The 18,496-nt window shown below is 42.5% G+C and overlaps 1 protein-coding gene and 1 long non-coding RNA gene across 2 annotated transcripts in view; one reads left to right on the top strand and one right to left on the bottom strand.

The window, feature by feature from the left end:
• Positions 1-1,708: 1,708 nt before the first annotated feature.
• FASN (fatty acid synthase) overlaps positions 1,709-18,496 on the bottom strand; it is a 65,130-nt gene continuing 48,342 nt past the window's right edge. Inside the window, exons 33-43 of the mRNA XM_083597997.1 lie at positions 17,206-17,404; positions 16,662-16,813; positions 15,651-15,742; positions 15,375-15,526; positions 14,940-15,182; positions 8,977-9,165; positions 7,853-8,074; positions 6,717-6,937; positions 6,230-6,328; positions 5,862-6,113; positions 1,709-5,295 (exon numbers count right to left, since the gene is read on the bottom strand). Coding sequence (XP_083454123.1) covers positions 5,158-5,295; positions 5,862-6,113; positions 6,230-6,328; positions 6,717-6,937; positions 7,853-8,074; positions 8,977-9,165; positions 14,940-15,182; positions 15,375-15,526; positions 15,651-15,742; positions 16,662-16,813; positions 17,206-17,404 — 1,959 coding nt within the window. The 3' untranslated portion in view covers positions 1,709-5,157. The remainder of the gene's footprint in view (positions 5,296-5,861; positions 6,114-6,229; positions 6,329-6,716; positions 6,938-7,852; positions 8,075-8,976; positions 9,166-14,939; positions 15,183-15,374; positions 15,527-15,650; positions 15,743-16,661; positions 16,814-17,205; positions 17,405-18,496) is intronic.
• LOC310755479 lies at positions 11,609-12,802 on the top strand. The gene is made up of 2 exons (XR_014544392.1): positions 11,609-11,727; positions 12,129-12,802. It is a non-coding gene; the product is annotated as an uncharacterized lncRNA (long non-coding RNA).

Here is an 18,496-nt window from a genome sequence, read left to right as displayed (position 1 = left end):
TGTTCCAATTTATAACAGTTTGTAAGCAACTTTTACAGACTTGTTAAGAGCTACTGGTTTTCATTGTGTCCTAATCTTGTTTACATTTTAACAATGAAAAATGTACTGTTAGTGGCTTTCTTGTATTTGTTTCCATATAATGAGGAGAGAAGAAACCATTTGTGGTTGTTTTCTGCAATGTGAAAGTCTGTGGACCGACTTGAACTGACCAAGTAGGAGCCCATGAGGACAGATGAGGCTCGGTGGAAGGAGAGGTGCTCCCCATTTATATAGAGGTTATGTTCCAAGGCACCACGCATATTAGTGAAATTGTGTATAATTGAAACCCATTGGAAAAGTCTTAAAACACTCCATTTCACTCTGCTCTGCCCTGCCCCCACCCGTTCCACCTCCATCCTTTTAGTAACATTCTAGTGACGTCTTTATGTTGTTTCTGGGTCACTTCCGGGCAATGCTTTTTTTCTAAAAGATGTTTAGGGGTATTCTCATTCCATCTGAGACTTGGGAAACACCATGACAGGAAATGAGGCCGCCATCAGGCGTAGCAACGGAACTGACAATTCACCGTGCTGGAGAAGAAGCTATTTTTTAAAAACGTTTTTAGTTTCTTCTCCTGTTAGATTCACAAAATGTTTAGGGGTATGCATCCCCCTGCACCCCCCAAGAAAAAAAGCACTGCTTCCGGGTATACAGTCGCTCACATAGTGAACATGCGTAAACAGGGGGCTGCCTGTACTCAGTCAGTCAGGCTCCAGGGGTCAGCAAACTTTTTTAGCAGGGGGCCGGACTACTGTCCCTCAGACCTTGTGGTGGGCCGGACTATATATTTTTTTTTGGGGGGGGAGAACGAATTCCTATGCCCCACAAATAACCCAGAGATGCATTTTAAATAAAAGGATACGTTCTACTCATGTAAAAACACGTCCATGGGCCAGATTTAGAAGGCAATTGGTGCTGGATCTGGCCCCCAGGTCTTAGTTTGCCTACCCATGGGCTAGCCAGTAGGGCCAGGCAGTTACTGCAAGACCTTGGATAGTTCCGAGCAGACAAATTGTATCCACTGAGCCCTTATGTATTCCTCCTGGCTTTTACCCTTCTCAGACTCTACCCATTTAATGAGACCTAAGAACCTTAACGAGCATAGCACCAGTGGCGTAGCGTGGGGGGTGCAGGGGGGGCCGGCCGCACCGGGCGCAACATCTGGGGGTTAGGGTTAGGGGGCGTTAATCCATGGGTTAGGGGGCGCAAATTACTTGCCTTGCCCCGGGTGCTGACAACCCACGCTACGCCACTGCATAGCACTCTGCCTCCCTGTTAGATCCTGCCTGGTGTGTTGCCTGTGGTGATAAGCAGACACTGGGGAGCGTGAGATTCCTAGCGTAGAGAGAGCAGGAACCTCAGAGGAACCTGGCTTTTTTGGGGGGGGGATCCTTGTTCAGGAGTTTGTGATTCAAGGGGCTCCCAACTGACAGGATCAGGCTCCAGCTTGGTCTTGGGGCCTTCATGACTTGTGGTGCTGACTCTTCTTCTCTTCCTTCTCTGGGTCAGTGTCAACAGGTGGCAGCATTGCTCAATTTTGTATAAGCAAAATAAACGCACACACTTAAAACATGCAAGGGTAGTATCAAATGCTAGCTGTTGGCACAGCTAGATATGATCAGATATGTTCATCACAGTAAACTAATGGGAGCTAAGATGCAATACAGACTCCGGTAAGTTGTTTATTTAAGCAGACTCCACTCAACATGGGACAACTTAAAAGTTTACATGGGACATGGTAAAGCTTTAGACATTCCTGAATTAATAGCTTTTGTTTTGAAATAAATAATGCAAGAACTTTTATCTTTCTTTCCCCCAAACATCTCAGTGCAAGTATGCATTCTGTATCCCAATGTTACAACTAGCAGCCTGAACATTTGCTTAAGAATTGCCGTAAGTAATGCTCTCTAATAATAATAATAAAAACACTAAACACTTCTGGTTTAATTACTGCAAATTGGCTCCTTTATATAATGACTAATGATCAGTGTGGATTCAAGGCTGTCTCAGCTATTAAGTAGGCTTAGGCTGCAATCTTATACAGCAACCTGGGAGCAAATCCTCATGAACTCAGTGCGGGATAAATTTGACATGTTGGAATCCACCGCTAAGGAATCTGGAGCGAGCTGTAAAATCACACTCTTTCCCCCAGTCCTTCCCATTGCACACATAACTAAACCTGTCCCTTTAAGCATGCTTTCTTCACTTTTACTTTGAATATTTTAAAAAATAAAAACAATGTGTTTATAGTGCTTGGGAGAACTTTTTGTTGTTCTGAAAAGTATAGAAATGCTTAAACAACCAATTAGGACACTCCAAACCTAAGCCCTTGAAAACATGCCCTAGCCTTAATTCAGAAGTATATATTTCATTTCTGTCAATAGACATTTCTCTTCAGAAGAGAGGCATCTTAGACTATAACTTAGGATGACTGCACATATGTGTGGGGTGGGCGGGAGTGGTGGTGTCAAAATGGCAAGTACCACGCCTAATGTATGTTCACTCCTTTCTTTTGAAGGTTAGAGCAGTGCTTACATGGGTAGGAGCTCCCTCGCCAAATTTGGGATTGAGTGCAAATTAGTTTTCCAGCCGTTGTTGGACTAAAACTCTCATCATCCCTAGCTAGCAGGACCAGTGGTCAGGGATGGGGATTGTAGTCCAAAAACAGCTGGAGATCCAAGGTTGGGGAAACCCTGAATTAACATGAACAGTGCAAACAATGCTTGATGCTCAAATGTGCTGTTTAGGCCACAGTTCTAGGCAAAGTTACCTGAGAGTGGAGCTTACTTCAGCATATACATATAAAGGATTACAATGGTAATGTTATATGTAATGCCTAAAGATTTTGAGAGCAGCCTAAGAGAATCCCACATTTTCAGATTTCAGAGTAAAAACAATTCAGAACTAGCCTCGCTACTGGAAAGATTCCACTCTAGTTTTTAGGTTTATTACAGATCGCTTGCCTATGGCACACAGATTAGCTCCTGCAAGTAAGTTGGTTTAAACAGTCTTCGTACCTCCTCCACTTGAGGGATGCTGGCTTATTAAGGCTGCAATCCAAAAAACATTTTGAGAAGCAGCCCTGTTAAACTCAGTGGGACTTACTTCTGAATAGAAATGTATAGGATTGCACTGTAAACCTACTCAAATGTGTCCCCTGGATGAATTTTTCCTGTAAATACTAGCACTTTTAACAGCAGTTCTCAAAGCAGCTGGCATGGTGGTTAGCCCTGTTCCACTGATGGGGAAATGAAGGCAGTTAAGTTGATGAGCTTCTAAAACCACAAAAGAAGAAAGAACTAAGAGGAACATTTGAGACTACATGATTTCCAGTCATGTAGCATGGTTATTTGATTATACATGCATGAGGCATCAAAGCAAGAGGAAGCCACTGTCCAATGAACTCGGATAAGGCTTTTTGCAGCCACCAAGCTATAGTACCTGAAGAAACTGGGGATGTATCTCTCCCTGCACCGCCCCCCTGCTTCCAGAAAGTAATAGAAAATGCAAGTAAAAATTAATAAGCATAGAATATAGAAATAAGAGTCAAGGAAAGCCATGGCAGAGTTTAAGTCACCTTTAATTCCAGGAGAGCCACAAAAGAAAGGGGGCTCCAGAGCTTTTTCACCAAAGGAATGTAAAAATGAAAATGAAAACACACACACACACACACGCAAAACAGAACAGGTCTGATCTGAAAACGTATTCATTTTACATTTCAGATTTCCAAGGAATTTTTCCTTAAAATTAAAAACTAAAACCAGCCACTAAGCTGCCTGTCCACAGAGGACCACCTAGCCAACCAGCTTCCAGCAGGTATGGAACTTATGTGCAATCTCTATGCCCCAGCACTAATTAAAATAACCCAGCAGAGAACCTGGATTCTAAAGCAGTTTGGGGAGGCACAACAATCCTGCTGGATACTGATTGCTCCATGTGTCTCCTCTGTATCATTATTGCAGCAAAGATGTTCCGATTCTTCTACAAGCATATCCAACACAGATGAGGCAAGAAAAGGCTTACTGCTTCCAGTTTTTGTTTTTCCAAAGGGGTTTTAGGCAAATATTCATAACTACTACAGACTTCTTTTTTTGGATGGATGAGACGGGGAGATGGTTCAGCTGTGGGAGGGTTAAATCAGGTTCTTGTCAACAAGAACTCATATGAAGTCTGAGCAACCCTTGAAGCAGCAAATGGAGCAGGGGGAATTAAGAAGCTAGATTGAAAGTATTTGGGGGAAATTACCACACTGGTGCAGAAAGTTGTATACATCTGATCCATGAATTTTCCTGATGAATGCAGGAATTATCTTAAAGTTGCCCCCAACCTCTGCTAAGGAAAAGATGCTATACATGCTCCAAGCTTGGATTCCCTTCCATCAGAGACTGAATATGGGACCAGCAACATAGCAGAAGCATCTTCACCTCTCTGTAGAGAAAGGTGGTGCTTATCATAGGAATCTATATTCCATTCCAAATGACCACATTGTTCTAAAGGTCAATTTTGGTTTTAATTTTGTAAAAATGAGGCAACCAAACAGCCGCAGGGGGGAAAAATACTCCACAGTCAAATATTTTGTCCTTATCATTTAGCCAATGACAAATTAAAACAGAGAGCCTCTAATAAAGTAACAATAAAATAAATACCTAGAATATTTCAGATTAGAAATAATAGTTACAAAAAAGCCTCAATGGAATTAACTTACTGATACTGCTACAGAACTGACTCCTTCACAGACAAATGTGCCTCCAAAATCAGTTGCAGCTTCCCTCCTTACTCCCTAGGCTTGGTCAGTTTCACTTATCCTTTGGAATACTTCTAGACAACAATACAATACAATACAAAGCACAGAATACACACACACAGTCTGCTAATTCTTTTTTTTTGTGTGTACTGCAAATGGTGTAAAATGTTGCCCTCGATACAGGTCCTTGCAACAGTGCAAAAATAATGTCACTGCACTGGAGAGAGAGGGGAGGGGGGACCCTGGTCATTTGGACATCCTAGACTTGGCTGCGGAGCAGATGACATGATGGATTACAGGAAGAGTTCCTTGGGGGTGTCCTAAGGGTTAGCTTTGAATTCTCTCTAGCAATGACAGTAAAGTTTCTCAAGTATCTAGCCTTCTCGAACACTGTCCCGAGGTTCTGCCAACGAGCTATGGATGATCCCAGTAATTGACTCGACACCATCTCCTTCCAGGATCGTGTGATGGTCCCCTTCAACAATGTGGACAAATACTTTCCCATCACAGACCTGCACAGGGCACAAAGATATAAAAGAGAACATCAAACACACACACTTTTTTAGTTTCATACACCTTCTGCCTTGCCATTCAGGAGAATGAGAAGGAACTCCTAATGACCCTTTTCTTCTTTTCACTACTTTCCACATTTTCTTCATCTTCTTTAAATCAATCACAGCCAAAGACATGTCAAGCAAGGCCTAAGACCTTTTTCTTTTAGGATAATCATTCCATAACCTAGCAAACTAAATATTCAGCTCCTGCTGCTGCTGCTGCTCCTGCTTCGTAGGGTCAGAAAAATACTTGCAGAAAGTAAAGATAAGGAGCTGCATCAAGCATTTGAGCTCTACATTATGAGCTGTTAAGCTTTGACTTTTGGAGCACTTCAGTTTTCAGTGAGGGGCAGAGATGTTTAGAAGATGGCTGCAAACCATCAAGAAAGCTAGTTTTGTTGGTTTCAATGGGACTTAAAAGCACACATAACTAGATGATGGACTGCAACCTATGTTACTTTAAGGGCTGTGGTGGGTGAAAATCTACAGAAAACCTTCCAGTTTCTTCTGTTAATGTTACTAACCTCTGAGAGCTTGTAGTCTCCTCCAAGACCTTCTCCGTACTCATTGTGGGTCTTTGCTTTCAGTAGCATCACGTTGCCATGATACTTGCTCTGAGGCACATACTTGTCTCCTGCCTTCAGTTTCTTGTAAAAGGAAGCAGCAGCAAAGGCAAGGGCCTCGTGGCTGAGGTCTCTGTGATTTTGAGTTATCAGATCAACAGACGCGTTTATACGAGCTTCCAGATCTGGTAGGGGTAGAAGAATCTCCAGCAACTGCAAACAGTACAAACAGGAAAGCTTTACTACAAGGTGCAGTTTCTAGAGTGAAACTGTTGTGAGCAAAATGTGCTCCCCCCACCCCAGCTGTGAACGGTGCCAAAGAGCATTACCTTATTGTATTCCATGCCAGTGAACTGCTGAACAAAGGCACACAGTGCTTCGGTTTCTGCTTCAGCCTCGTTTCCTGGAGTTAGCTTGGCTCTGTAGCTCTGGCGGGAGAGGACGGAGCACCAGAAAATTCATGTTAAAATAATCTTAGACACAGAATTGAATTTTAGCAAAGGCACAAGCCCAAACCCCTTTGTGCCAGGCTCAGAGAAGGCGGGTTAGATTTTCCCAGCCCTGCCTGCTTCCACCAGCCTCTGCTTGCTGAGCGACAGCAGTGTCACTCTATCAGTGTGGAGCTCCCTCTTTCTCCCACTAATAACCAGTGGGATCTCAGTTTGGTCTCCAGCTTGCATTACAGAAATTGATTCAACAGGAAATGGCAGGCAATTCACATATGTGCACATGCAACAAAATACATGGTTGCGTGCTATTCCTACATGGAAGTGTAATCTTTTCCAAGTGGCTCTTGTAGCTGGATTGGTCTCTTACCTGAGTATGTGCTGCTACATACGAGTGAGAACCATCAAGCAGGAACAGGCTGTTGGGTAAATGGGAGGGATTCTGCTGAGCTTCAAGCTGACGACACATTTCAAAAGCAACACAGGCACCAAAGGAATATCCAGAAATCCGATAGGGGCCTTCTGGCTGCACTTTTTTAATGCAGTCAATGTAATAGGATGCCAGGCTCTGTATACTGTCCACAGGAGCAGCTAGTAGTGAGAAGAGGTAAAATGAGGAGAAGAATCAGGCTATGGATGATCATGGTCACAATCTTTAGAACGTTGCTCTAAAGAGCCAAAATTCCAAACTGTGGAACTGAAATAAATTAGACAAGTTTCTACCGTTTCAAAATTGTTACTTTTTTAGAATATGGATAATTTTTGTCATGAACAGCAGAGATGTTCAGTCTGGACTTGTTTATTTCTGAGCCTCTGGCAGCAAATGCTTACTTTTTGTAACATTTTTTCTATTAAGAGCCTTATAATATATATACTTGTGCTTGTATGTGCATGTATGTTTTCAAGTGAAAGTTAACCTCAAGGTTTAGGGGGGAAAACCTACTCTATATAGTTGTAGAAATCTTAATTCTGTAATTTACTACATGCTAAATGCGATGAAGACATCTGGATTCTGCCTACATGATTGAGGAACAGACTCATAATCAACCATCATGGCTAATTTCAGCCTCCACTCTTTCTGGAACCCTTTCTATGTTTTAAAGCAGACTTCATCAACCTGGCACCTTCCAGATATTTTGGACTACAAATCCCATCATCCCTAACCATTTTTCCTGCTGGCTGGCTCTAATGGGACTTGTGGTTAAAACCATCTGGAGGACACCAAGCTGGGGAAGGACCGCTTTAAAATATACCATTTTGACTTGGTGCTCCCCTCCCCAAATTAAAGGAATAAGTGTTTTGTCCCAAAGGAATCCTTATTCCAGTGGTAAATTATCACCATATACCTCTCTTATGGCATGGAGACTTCCCCATGTACACACACACATGGACAAAATATGCTTGGATTCAGCAAATTGGAATGTTTGTGAAAGATGTAAATTGATCCCAGCTACATTGACAAGGATGACCTCTGGATTAGACCATCAATAAGCATCACAGAACTACCTTTTGTGCACTGAAGTCCATAGGCTTGTATACGTAGTTTAGAGACAAGGTTGTTGAAAACTGAGACAGATCCCTCAATAGGGTGAATGAGGAAGAGAGGCGGCTCCGTGCTTTTCACCTCATTCAGTTGCAAGACAGTTGGTCCATCTGGATTAACCAACAGGTTGTTAAAGTCCAATCTGGGTTGCTCTGCTTGACTGCCTTTTTTCTCATGGGATGATGCTTAAAAAAAAGCAAGTTACAGAAACAGATTATGAACCAGTTAATGCCACATTCAGTCTCATAAGATAATATAAGAGCAGATTGTAGGTTGGTTTTGGGACTAGTATCACTTGGCATACCCAGAATATCATTGGGCAGGTGTGGGTAAACCCCCCATTACCAGGACCGCCTATACAGTATCTGTTTTCTAATGCAGAATCAATTGTATAATGAGCTTTTATTTTTTGGAATTAAACCGGTTTCTCCATAAGTTATCCTCAGGGAAAACAATACGCAATAGTTCTAGACTATATGTTGACTACATAGAAAAAGAAACAAGTACTCATTCTCTGTTGCTTCTGCAATAAAATAAAGAAGAAGAGAAGAAGAGTTTGGATTTGATATCCCCCTTTATCACTACCCGAAGGAGTCTCAAAGTAGCTAACATTCTCCTTTCCCTTCCTCCCCCACAACAAACACTCTGTGAGGTGAGTGAGGCTAAGAGACTTCAGAGGAGTGTGACTGGCCCAAAGTCACCCAGCAGCTACATGTGGAGGAACGGGGAAGCGAACCTGGTTCACCAGATTACGAGTACACCGCTCTTCAGCACTATACCACACTGGTGTTGTTGCATCTATCTTCCCTGCTCCCAGGTAGCTAGTAGCAGTTTTTGAGTGAGTATTGATTGGGCAAACAGCATAAGAGGAAATGTTGAAAGACTCCTTAGGCCCAATCCAAGTGGCAGTCCCATTTAGCTGCTTTGGGAGCTCTGAATCGTGGATCACCCATGTCATGCCAAGACTGGCCCTGGAAACCAGAAAACCCTTTCTCTCCGTAGGTAGGGAGCTCCTACCTACATCACCCCTTCCTTAAGTGTCACAAACCCAAAGTAGGGCAGATTTTAACCCACCAGACATACTTACTGTCTGTGGTCCCTGGTTTTGAAGAAAATTCTCGTAGTTTGTTAATGGTAAGCAACCTGACATCTCTCATTGACATGACAATGTCATAGTCCCTCTCCAGGGTTTGCCGCACTTCTACACCCATCAAAGAATCCAGGCCCAGATCAGCCAGGGAGGTGTCAGCATTTAGGCTGCTTACGTCACGGACACCTATGAGAAAGAAATACAAGTATTTATTTTTTTTTACTGCTGCTCAAGCCCCTCCAAACTGTCAATAATTTCTTCACAGATCTCTTTTCCTCGCTGACACAACATTGCTATGTATTTATTTAAATGGGCTTTTAGCATAGCTGTCAACATTTCCCTTTTTTAAAGGGAAATTCCCTTATTCCGAATAGGATTCCTTGCAAGAAAAGGGGAAAGTTGACAGCTATGGTTTTTAGCCCACGCTAGCATAAAAACCCTCACCACTCTAGCATAAAAACCCTCACCAAGATGATTGCTACACTTTAAAATACAGAAGTAAATAAGCAAGCAGTAAAAAAAAGAGAAAAACCAAAAACAATTTTCAGTACAGTACATTAATCATTAAAATAGTAAATAAGATAGTAGTAGCAGATAAAACAGTAACCTAAAATTAACAAAATGCTGACCGGAAAAAATGAGTCTTTAAGATCCTATAACAGGTCAGCAATGAGAGGGCCATGTATTTTTCCATTCAGATACCGCACTGTGTTTTCATGGCATTCAGTTTTATATGATTTCCTCCCTTTCATTAACCACGTTTGATGCACTATTTCAAACTGTATAATAATTAGATCAACACCTTAAGCTAAGTTCCCAAACTCTTCCTCAATGTTTTATCTGATATATTTGTTTAAACTTTAAAGCAATGGTAGCTTTACAAACTGGTAAATGCTCTTTGCCCCAAGGAGGCTGAAATATAAATGACGGGGAACACGGATGAATGTTACGGGAGCTAAATTAATAAATGTCTGCTAAATTCATCCTGAAATATTCACAGGGCACTCTTGCCTTGTGCATGAGTCGAGTTCCTGTGGCCAAGCATGTGACTGCATGGGCCTAGACTAGGTTAATGGCCAAACTTGGCCCTCCAGATGTTTTGGGACTACAACTCTCATAATCCCTAGCTAACAGGACCAGTGGTCAGGGATGATGGGAATTGTAGTTCCAAAACATCTGGAGGGCCAAGTTTGGCCATGCCTGGCATAGACAGAGGAGCAGGATGTCACCAAAGAAGAAAGGGACAGGTGCTGGTTTTTAAATGCTTGCCTTTTAAAACTGGTGGCAAAGGGTAGCCAACATTTCTACTCAGAGTAGAATCACTGAAAATAGTGGACCTAAGTCAGTCACATCCATTAATTTTAATGGGACTACACTGAGAATGCCTGATGTTGGATACACAAGTTATTTAAGCAGCAGTATAAAACTAGAAAACTATAAGGAGTATATTTTGCATTCACTACAGGGAATAAATGGTTGTATTGCAGGTATGGAAGAAGAATATTTCGGGAAATCAAAGTAGGATATAATGAGGTCTTTACTACGTTATCTAAGAAGAAAATAAGCAGATCCAGAAGGTTCCGAGTCATTTAAATGTTGGGAAATGATTTGTGCAATGCAAGAGAAAGTAAGAGCTCAAATATATGTCCACATTACTGGTGTGTTAGGAAGGAATGATAATGATGGTGTTGACAGAGGGAAAGTGAGCAAACTAGCAATTTTATAATGAGATCATCAAATGATGATGAGAATAAACAAATGATCATCAGAACTCTCGACCAGTATTTTTTATAAATTAGAAACAATCAACATACATTAAAGGCTATATTCAATACGCCTATTGTAAAAAGAATAATTCACACTAAATAATTTGTTATATACACTTTTATAAGAATATAATATGAAAAAGTGAACAATAACATTAGGTCAAAGCAGAGGGAGAGAATCTGTATTTGTTGTATAACACTCCCACACTATATAGCCAGTATTTATGTAAGTGAAATATACAAATGGCTGAGCATTATCTTGAAATCTTATGTTCCAGTGGTTTAGAAATCAGTGTTTGAAGTCTGCTGGCCACTTTGGTGAGCAGAATATTCTTTAATTGCAAAGTTTAAACCACCCTCTCTTGGCATGACTACAAGGCTGGAAGTTCCACTTCTGTTTTAGATTAACTACAGTTAGCAATAGATCTGAACTTGAAACTGCAGTTAATATTAACTATGGTTTGTTGAAAATCAGCCACTTTCATATATAACATTTTGAAGCCGGCTGATTTCATCTCCCAACATTTAAATGACTCAGCACCTTTTCATGAAAGCACAGTTAAGGTTAATGGCGGTTTGTCTGAATTTCGTTTAGCATTACGTGCAAATGCAGCCAGTGTTGAAAGAGGGTAGGAGGAAGTGGGCAGTATTCTGAATAGTTAGTCAGATGGAACCAAAAAGATATAAGACTTTGGACAAGAGAAGCGGGGGGAGGAGGCAGCGGTCGAGGAAGCCTCTCAGGCACCTGGGGCGGCGCACCCAGGGGCGGGGCAAACGGCGGGGCAAGCGGCGCCCATAGGGAGGGCACACGTGGTGCCCATAGGGACGGCCTGTCCGCTGCTGAGGCCCCGCGACACACCCCATCCCTATCAGTGCAGCGGCGATCCACCCAGGGGGGATTTTGTCACACCCCCCAGTGATGACACCCGGGGCGAGCCGCCCCCACTTTCTCCGCCACTGGGAGGAGGTCTTTATGGAGAGAGTCAGAACTTACAGGGTTAAGAAGTTCTGAGTGACGTCTCACATTCTTGGAGGCGTGTTTAGAACACTGGGAGTGTCTGTCTACGCTGACACACAGTGAGAGTGAGCTCAGCTCCGGTTTGGAACGCACCGGGAAAATGAGTTGCATGTCACCGGGGGAATTATGATTTGTTGTTTTTGTACGAGAATAAAGCTATTTGTAAGATAAGGAAGGACACCGAGCGTCTGACTGATTTACTGCACACACGGCAATTATCGGCTCTGTTTCTGTCGCTGTGCTAAGCTCTGCTACACTGCAGTTTGGAGCTGCCCAGAGGGAACAGAGACACGCAGGCGGAAGCGTGTGGGCTCCGTGGGCAAGCGAAGCTGCCAGTCAATTTCACCAAAGTCTTTATTTCAAAGAAAGGATTGGAGCATAGTGGAAGAGACAGTTGCATGCAGAGAAAGTGGGGAGAACCGGGAGGGTTGTAAATGCTTCCCCATAATAACCCACTGTTTTGTGTAAGCCGTGCATGATGTGACAAGAATAGTTTGTTAAAAAATCGGATTTGCAGAACAAAAATCCCTATTTACAAAGGATTTATTAGATACACAAGTAAAAGTAGTATCAAAAATGTACAAACTGCTGCTAAAGTGGTAAACAAAAGAGGAATTTGTGAAATCAAGTATGATTTAGTGGGCCCAGGATGTGGGTCATAATATTAATTATGAACTATGGGAGAATTTATGGACAGTAAATATGAATTTTACGGCATGTTAAGCATTAAAAGAAAATATGATGAAAATGACCCACAGAAGGTACTTAAGACTTGCCAAACTAGCAAAAATGTTTAAAAAGGAAAAAGGTAGTTCTGATAAGGTGCAATAATGTCCTTTATATAAGGGGTGTGGAAGAAGAAGAAGGAGAAATGAGAGAATAACTATTTTTGGGGGAAAGCTGTTGTTTTTTTAACTGTGCTAAGATATTTAGTTGTCCGGTTTTGTTTGTTTGCTTTTTAAAGGTTTTGTCAAGTAACATTTTTTATGGCCAAAAAACAAACATTGTCATTGAAGAAAAATTACCACTATGGAAGAAAAATAAACATACTATTTCTAACAGTTCTTGATGGACAATTAAAGAAAGAAAGAAAAAGGGAAAAAGGAAAATGTTGGAAATGTAGAGGGATCTTTTTTCCACATGTGGTGGTCCTGTAAAGTGATCTGGGGATTCTGGGAAGTAATTTACAATGAATTAAAAAAGAAAATTCCCCCAAAAAGCCTCTTGGGAATGGTAACAACAGAAGTCCCCACCCTCCCCCAAAAAGAGAATTTATTATTATATGCCACCACTGTGGCTAGAATCTTATTGGCACAAAGGTGGAGCTCGAGTAGGGTGCCCACTAAGGAAGAGTGGCAGTTTAACATGCTTGAATATGCTGAATTGGCAGGTGATATGATTGCTCTTACAAATGTGACCAGCAACAGAATACTGCTGGGTGGAGCAGGCGCTTTGTTCCAGCCCACCTCCCTGTTTTCCACAATTCCTCTCCTACAATCAGTCGGTGTCCCTTGGCCACTTCGTCCTCATTAGGTTACACGTTAGAAGCCCTCCTCCCCTGCAAATATTTTTTGTACTTCTGCAAACCTTGGGGTTCCCCAAGCCTGCTGAGGCCACCCTCTTGCACATGGATGAGGTCACATAAACAGTGGCATTGACAGCCTTAACACTGGAAATTGAACTGGAAACTATTCCTTTTTTTCACATGTAAAGGTAAAGGTAAAGGGACCCCTGACCATTAGGTCCTGTCATGGCCGACTCTGGAGTTGTGGCGCTCATCTCGCTTTATTGGCCAAGGGAGCTTCCGGGTCATGTGGCCAGCATGACTAAGCCGCTTCTGGCGAACCAGAGCAGCGCACAGAAACGTCGTTTACCTTCCCGCCAGAGCGGTACCTATATATCTACTTGTACTTTGACGTGCTTTTGAACTGCTAGGTTGGCAGGAGCAGGGCCTGAGCAATGGGAGCTCACCCCTTTGCAGGGATTCGAACCGCCGACTTTCTGATTGGCAAGTCTTAGGCTCTGTGGTTTAACCCACAGCGCCACCCGCGTTCCTTTTTTCACATGTAAGTTCCTGCTAAGCGTTTCCATATTCTGGTCCCCACTCTATAATTGTCTCAGTTATGCTCTCCCGAGTCTGTGCCTTGTCCCACTTTTGTTCTCTGTTATGTTCTCTCTCTCTTCCAAGTTTCAAAAATGAGGGAGGTGACAGGTCCACACCTTTAAAACCCACTCCTGTGCAAACTTTGGCCATATTTCCGCCCACATCTAATCCTCCTTGCATCCACTTGCAATGCACTGTTTTCCCCCTACGAAAGCCTATGCATGGCACAACTTTTCAAGAGCAATCCAGTTCTGTGAAATCATCCCCAGGGAACAATAGGGCTGATTGTCTTCTAGTATGAAAAAGCATAGCAGGCAATAATCAGGCCAGGAGAGATGATGCAGTGCAAGTAGCACAATACAATCCTGAAGTAACAGCAATGGATTGTGTGAGAAACAGTGGATATAAATAAACCACAGGAGTTGTAAAGAGGGCAACTTTTAATCTGCATAAATTAATCAGATTTCAAAATGGTTCTCTCTTTGGCTGGTACTCTTGCAACTATTTCAGCAGCTCTGAGGGGAAGAAAAGGCCTTAACTGATGCTTCTGCTGTTTTGGTGTGCCCTCTCTCTCTCTCTCTCACACACACACACAATTCCTGCATATCTACACAAAGGGTGTATGGGGCCACCATTATAAAACAGTGGCCGTGAACCTAGAGTTGCCAAATTCCAGAAAGTGAAAATCCGGACACAAAAGCCATTCAGCTTTTTTAGCAAAGTTGTTGAAATTATCCCCCCAAAATTTGATAGTTCCTACATGGGTTGCCACACATCCATGTTTTCCTGGACATTTTCGTGATTTCCTGTAATTTCCAACAGACAAATCCAGGGTATGTCAGGGAAAACATGGACATATGGCAGCCCTACCATGAACTATAATAAAATACTGTAAAAATCCTGTCAGCTACACAGTGTGGCAAATTTCCTGGGCAGATTCATTACAAGCACCATAGCTAGCCCAAGCTGTTAATTCATTTCACACCAGGATAGTTGTTTTATGCTAACTACTGGAGGTTTTCAACGAAGACAACATCACAGACTTGCTGCAATTATCCAGAGTGATATTTACCGAGAATGTGAGCAACAGCATCCACGAGGTCTTTCTGGCCGGCCCCATCACTTTTTGCCAAGACTTTTTCTGCCAGGACGAAACTGGACATGACAGGCTGAGGCTGGTTGAGGAAGTGATCCAGAACCTCCAAGCATGAGCTGAGCCTCTGTGGCAGAGTCCCTCCAACCACAGTATCATTGGTGCCCATTGTCTCCAAGACGACACCCACGTCACCAATAGCGCCCCACTGTACTGCCAGGGCTGGAAAAGAAGACAGAACGCATGGTGGTGTTTATAGAGCATATGACAAAACAAAATAGAGCAAGCAGACAGAAACAGACTTGGTGGTGCACAAAAGGCATCAGGCGGCATATGCCTAGTTCTGTGAAAATCGTTTTTTGCCTTTTACTTTCAAAAAGAGATTCCTCAGGGTTGGAGGGACTGTGCTGTTACCTGGAAGCCCATCATGCCGTCGCTGTTCACAGATGCGCTCCATGGTGGAGTTGGCAAAACCATAATTGCTCTGCCCGGCATTTCCTCTTCCACAGCTTACCGAAGAGAAAACGACAAAATGGTCCAGCTCTGGGCACTTTTGACGGGTTACTCTAGGGGGGGGGGGAAACATCACAGGGAAGATGATTTGTTACTCATTTTCATGAAGATTCATCTCTCCCTCAAGTATCATCAAGCAGAACAGTTGTTCATATTCAGTCTTCACATGCTACTCACTGGTCCAGGTTAAGTGTCCCTGAATATTTGGGTTTGTTGACTTCCTGGAAAAGTTCTGGTGTCTGATTTTCCAGCATAGCATCTTTCAAGACCTATAGGAAACCAGGAGTTAGTGTTTTTCACATTTGTCCCCCACTCAGTCAAGTCAAGATACAAATCACACTTTCCTTTTCAAAACAAATATGGAAACAGAATAGCAAATTCTGGACAAAGGGCCAACCTGGATGTACTGTTGTAAATTTAAATTGCATGTCTAAAAACGCAAATGGTAGCCGTTGCAGAAGGAGGGGAATGATAATTAGTAGTTCTGGAGCTAGGGATGGTATGGTTAAACTCTCACACAATATTTGCCCTCCAGTGTGTGCTCTTTATATTTTTTTTAAAAAAATACAAGCGTACATTTAAAGTCAAGTCTAGTTTGGTCCTAAGAAATCTAGCTAAGATATTTTTGAAATATAAATTAGTGACTCTTCCTGATGAGGGTCAGATAAGTTCTCCTCATGCATTGCTTCTTTTACACATGTACAACATTAACAACTAATAGAACATGCCCCTCCTCGAATTTACTAGGAAACCTCACCCCTGCCCTTCAAGTTTTTCTGCTGACTACAAAATGAAGGGTAACATTCCATTTGGTGGCTGCTGCTTCTCCTGTATCATAAGCATAACCCTAGCACCTCAGTATGACTTTCCTCTTTTGACTAAACGACAACAAACGTGGAGCAATGGAGCGATAGTTTTCTGTCTTCATGACCAGCCTTCCCCAACCTGGTGCCCTTCAGATGTTTTAGACTATAACAGCCCTAACCACAGGCTATGCTGGCTGGGCTTAATGGGAGCTGGAGTCCAATGATATCTGGAGACCACCAGGAAGGTTGTTCTAGAGTCTAGATCTTTCCAGAACACACTGCAGAAGAAAGCTAATCAGAATTGTTGCCTGTTAACGTGGCCCAGCCAAAGCAAACAGCAGATAATAAGCTATCACAGTCATGTTGATCTTGAGCCACTCACCATAGCCAAGTTGAAGATGCCCCCAACTGGTCCAAGCTGAGAAGCTTCTTGTATTAAGTGCTGTGCCCCTTCAAGAGTCCCGACATCACTGGTTGACACGAGAACTTGGACACCCAACTGTTTCCATTCTTGGACACGCTTAGCCTGATAACCTGCAAATCGTGAAAATCTAGAAATGAGAATCACTGGGCACTGGATATACTTCTCATTGCAATTATTCTTCTCAGAAGTCTCGCATTGCTTCAATTTCTGGTCAGTATTTTCCCCTTCTTTCTTAATAATGTGATTAATCGTTGTCTTTTGTTTAAAGATGAACAGGTGCCTTTGCTCCTATATATATTGTGAATTTCTTATGCTAAACCTAGATGCTTCACAACTCCATTTCAGGTTCTCTCCCCAACCTCACCCCACATAATTTCCCCACCTTTTTTATAAAAAAAAGCCTGCAACCATTGTTCTTCAACATCATGAACTGACCCAATTTCTTGACTACTGCTCGCAAACTCAAATCTTTCCTTTCAAATGCTTTTCATTATCAACTCACCAGTTCGGATGCCGGAACGAGATGTTAGCACAAGCTTCTTTGCTCCTCTTTCAATCAGCCACTGAGCCAACTCCAGCCCAAATCCCCCAAGGCCTCCTGTGATAATGTACGTCTTATTTGGTGGGCAAGAAGTCCTGGATATGGCAGAGAGCTGGGTTTGCTTAGCTTCCTTTGTGGAACATTTCTCTTCTTCGTGGACCTGCAAATGATAGCGCAGACAGTTCATGAAAAACAATAATCTACAGAAAAACTGAAGCATGCTCTTTGTTTTTATAGCCTTGGTTTATGCTCTGCTGGCAAAGGATCTCCCATGCAAGAAGCAAATGATAAATAAAGTGGAAGCAGGTGCTAAATGCTTTAGCTCATGGGTAGGCAAACTAAGGCCTGGGAGCCGGATCCAGCCCAATCGCCTTCTAAATCTGGCCCATGGACGGTCCAGGAATCAGCGTGTTTTTATATGAGTAGAATGTGTCCTTTTATTTAAAATGCATCTCTGGGTTATTTGTGACGCATAGGAATTCGTTCAAATTCTTTTCAAAATATAGTCCGGCCCCCCACAAGGTCTGAGGGACAGTGGACTGGCCCCCTGCTGAAAAAGTTTGCTGGGTTTAGCTAGTCATGCAATCCCCTTTGGGCCAAGCAGAAGGTGGGAAAAGGCAAGGGCTGAATAGCTCTGTCTAGTGAAAAGCAGGGATATCCTCAGATTTCTGTCCCCTCCCCACATCTTGTTAAGTTTCAGCAGTGTTTTGTTTTTTTTTACTGAGAGGACGCAGGGGTATGCATACCCCTAAACATTTTGTGAATCTAAGTTTGGCCTCATTGAGGGCCAGTATTTCAATATGAGTAGGAAAATGGGAATAACCCTAAACATTTTCTTTAGAAAAAAAGCACTGCGTTTCAGTGAGAACAACAAACAATCCCTCTTCAAAGTGTTGGGGTTAGAACTGCTCACACATTCCCCACAGTGGGTCCTATACTGATTCCCATATATCATCAGTAAAGGCGCCAACAGATGCAGCTCCAGCTAAATCAGAATAAACTTAATCCACACTTTTGAGGTGCCCTGGTAGTAAGGATCAACCAGCTCACTAGTTAATGACCTTCCACTGGCAGGAAAAAGATTCTTCATTTAAACAGGCCTTTGGCCTTCTGAGCCAATTTGTTTTCAACTGCTCTGTGTTTTAATCTGCATTTTAAATTTCATTTACATGTCTTTTTTAAAATCTTATTTCTTTCTGGAGTTTTAACACAAACTTTTGTTATCTTGTTTTCAAAAATTATTAGCTGCCTC

Source organism: Podarcis filfolensis, assembly GCF_964270895.1.
Source record: "Podarcis filfolensis genome assembly, chromosome: 2".
Classification (NCBI taxonomy): domain Eukaryota; kingdom Metazoa; phylum Chordata; class Lepidosauria; order Squamata; family Lacertidae; genus Podarcis; species Podarcis filfolensis.
The sequence above is the reverse complement of the archived record's forward strand: the minus strand, read 5'-3'. Positions and strand labels throughout refer to the sequence as shown.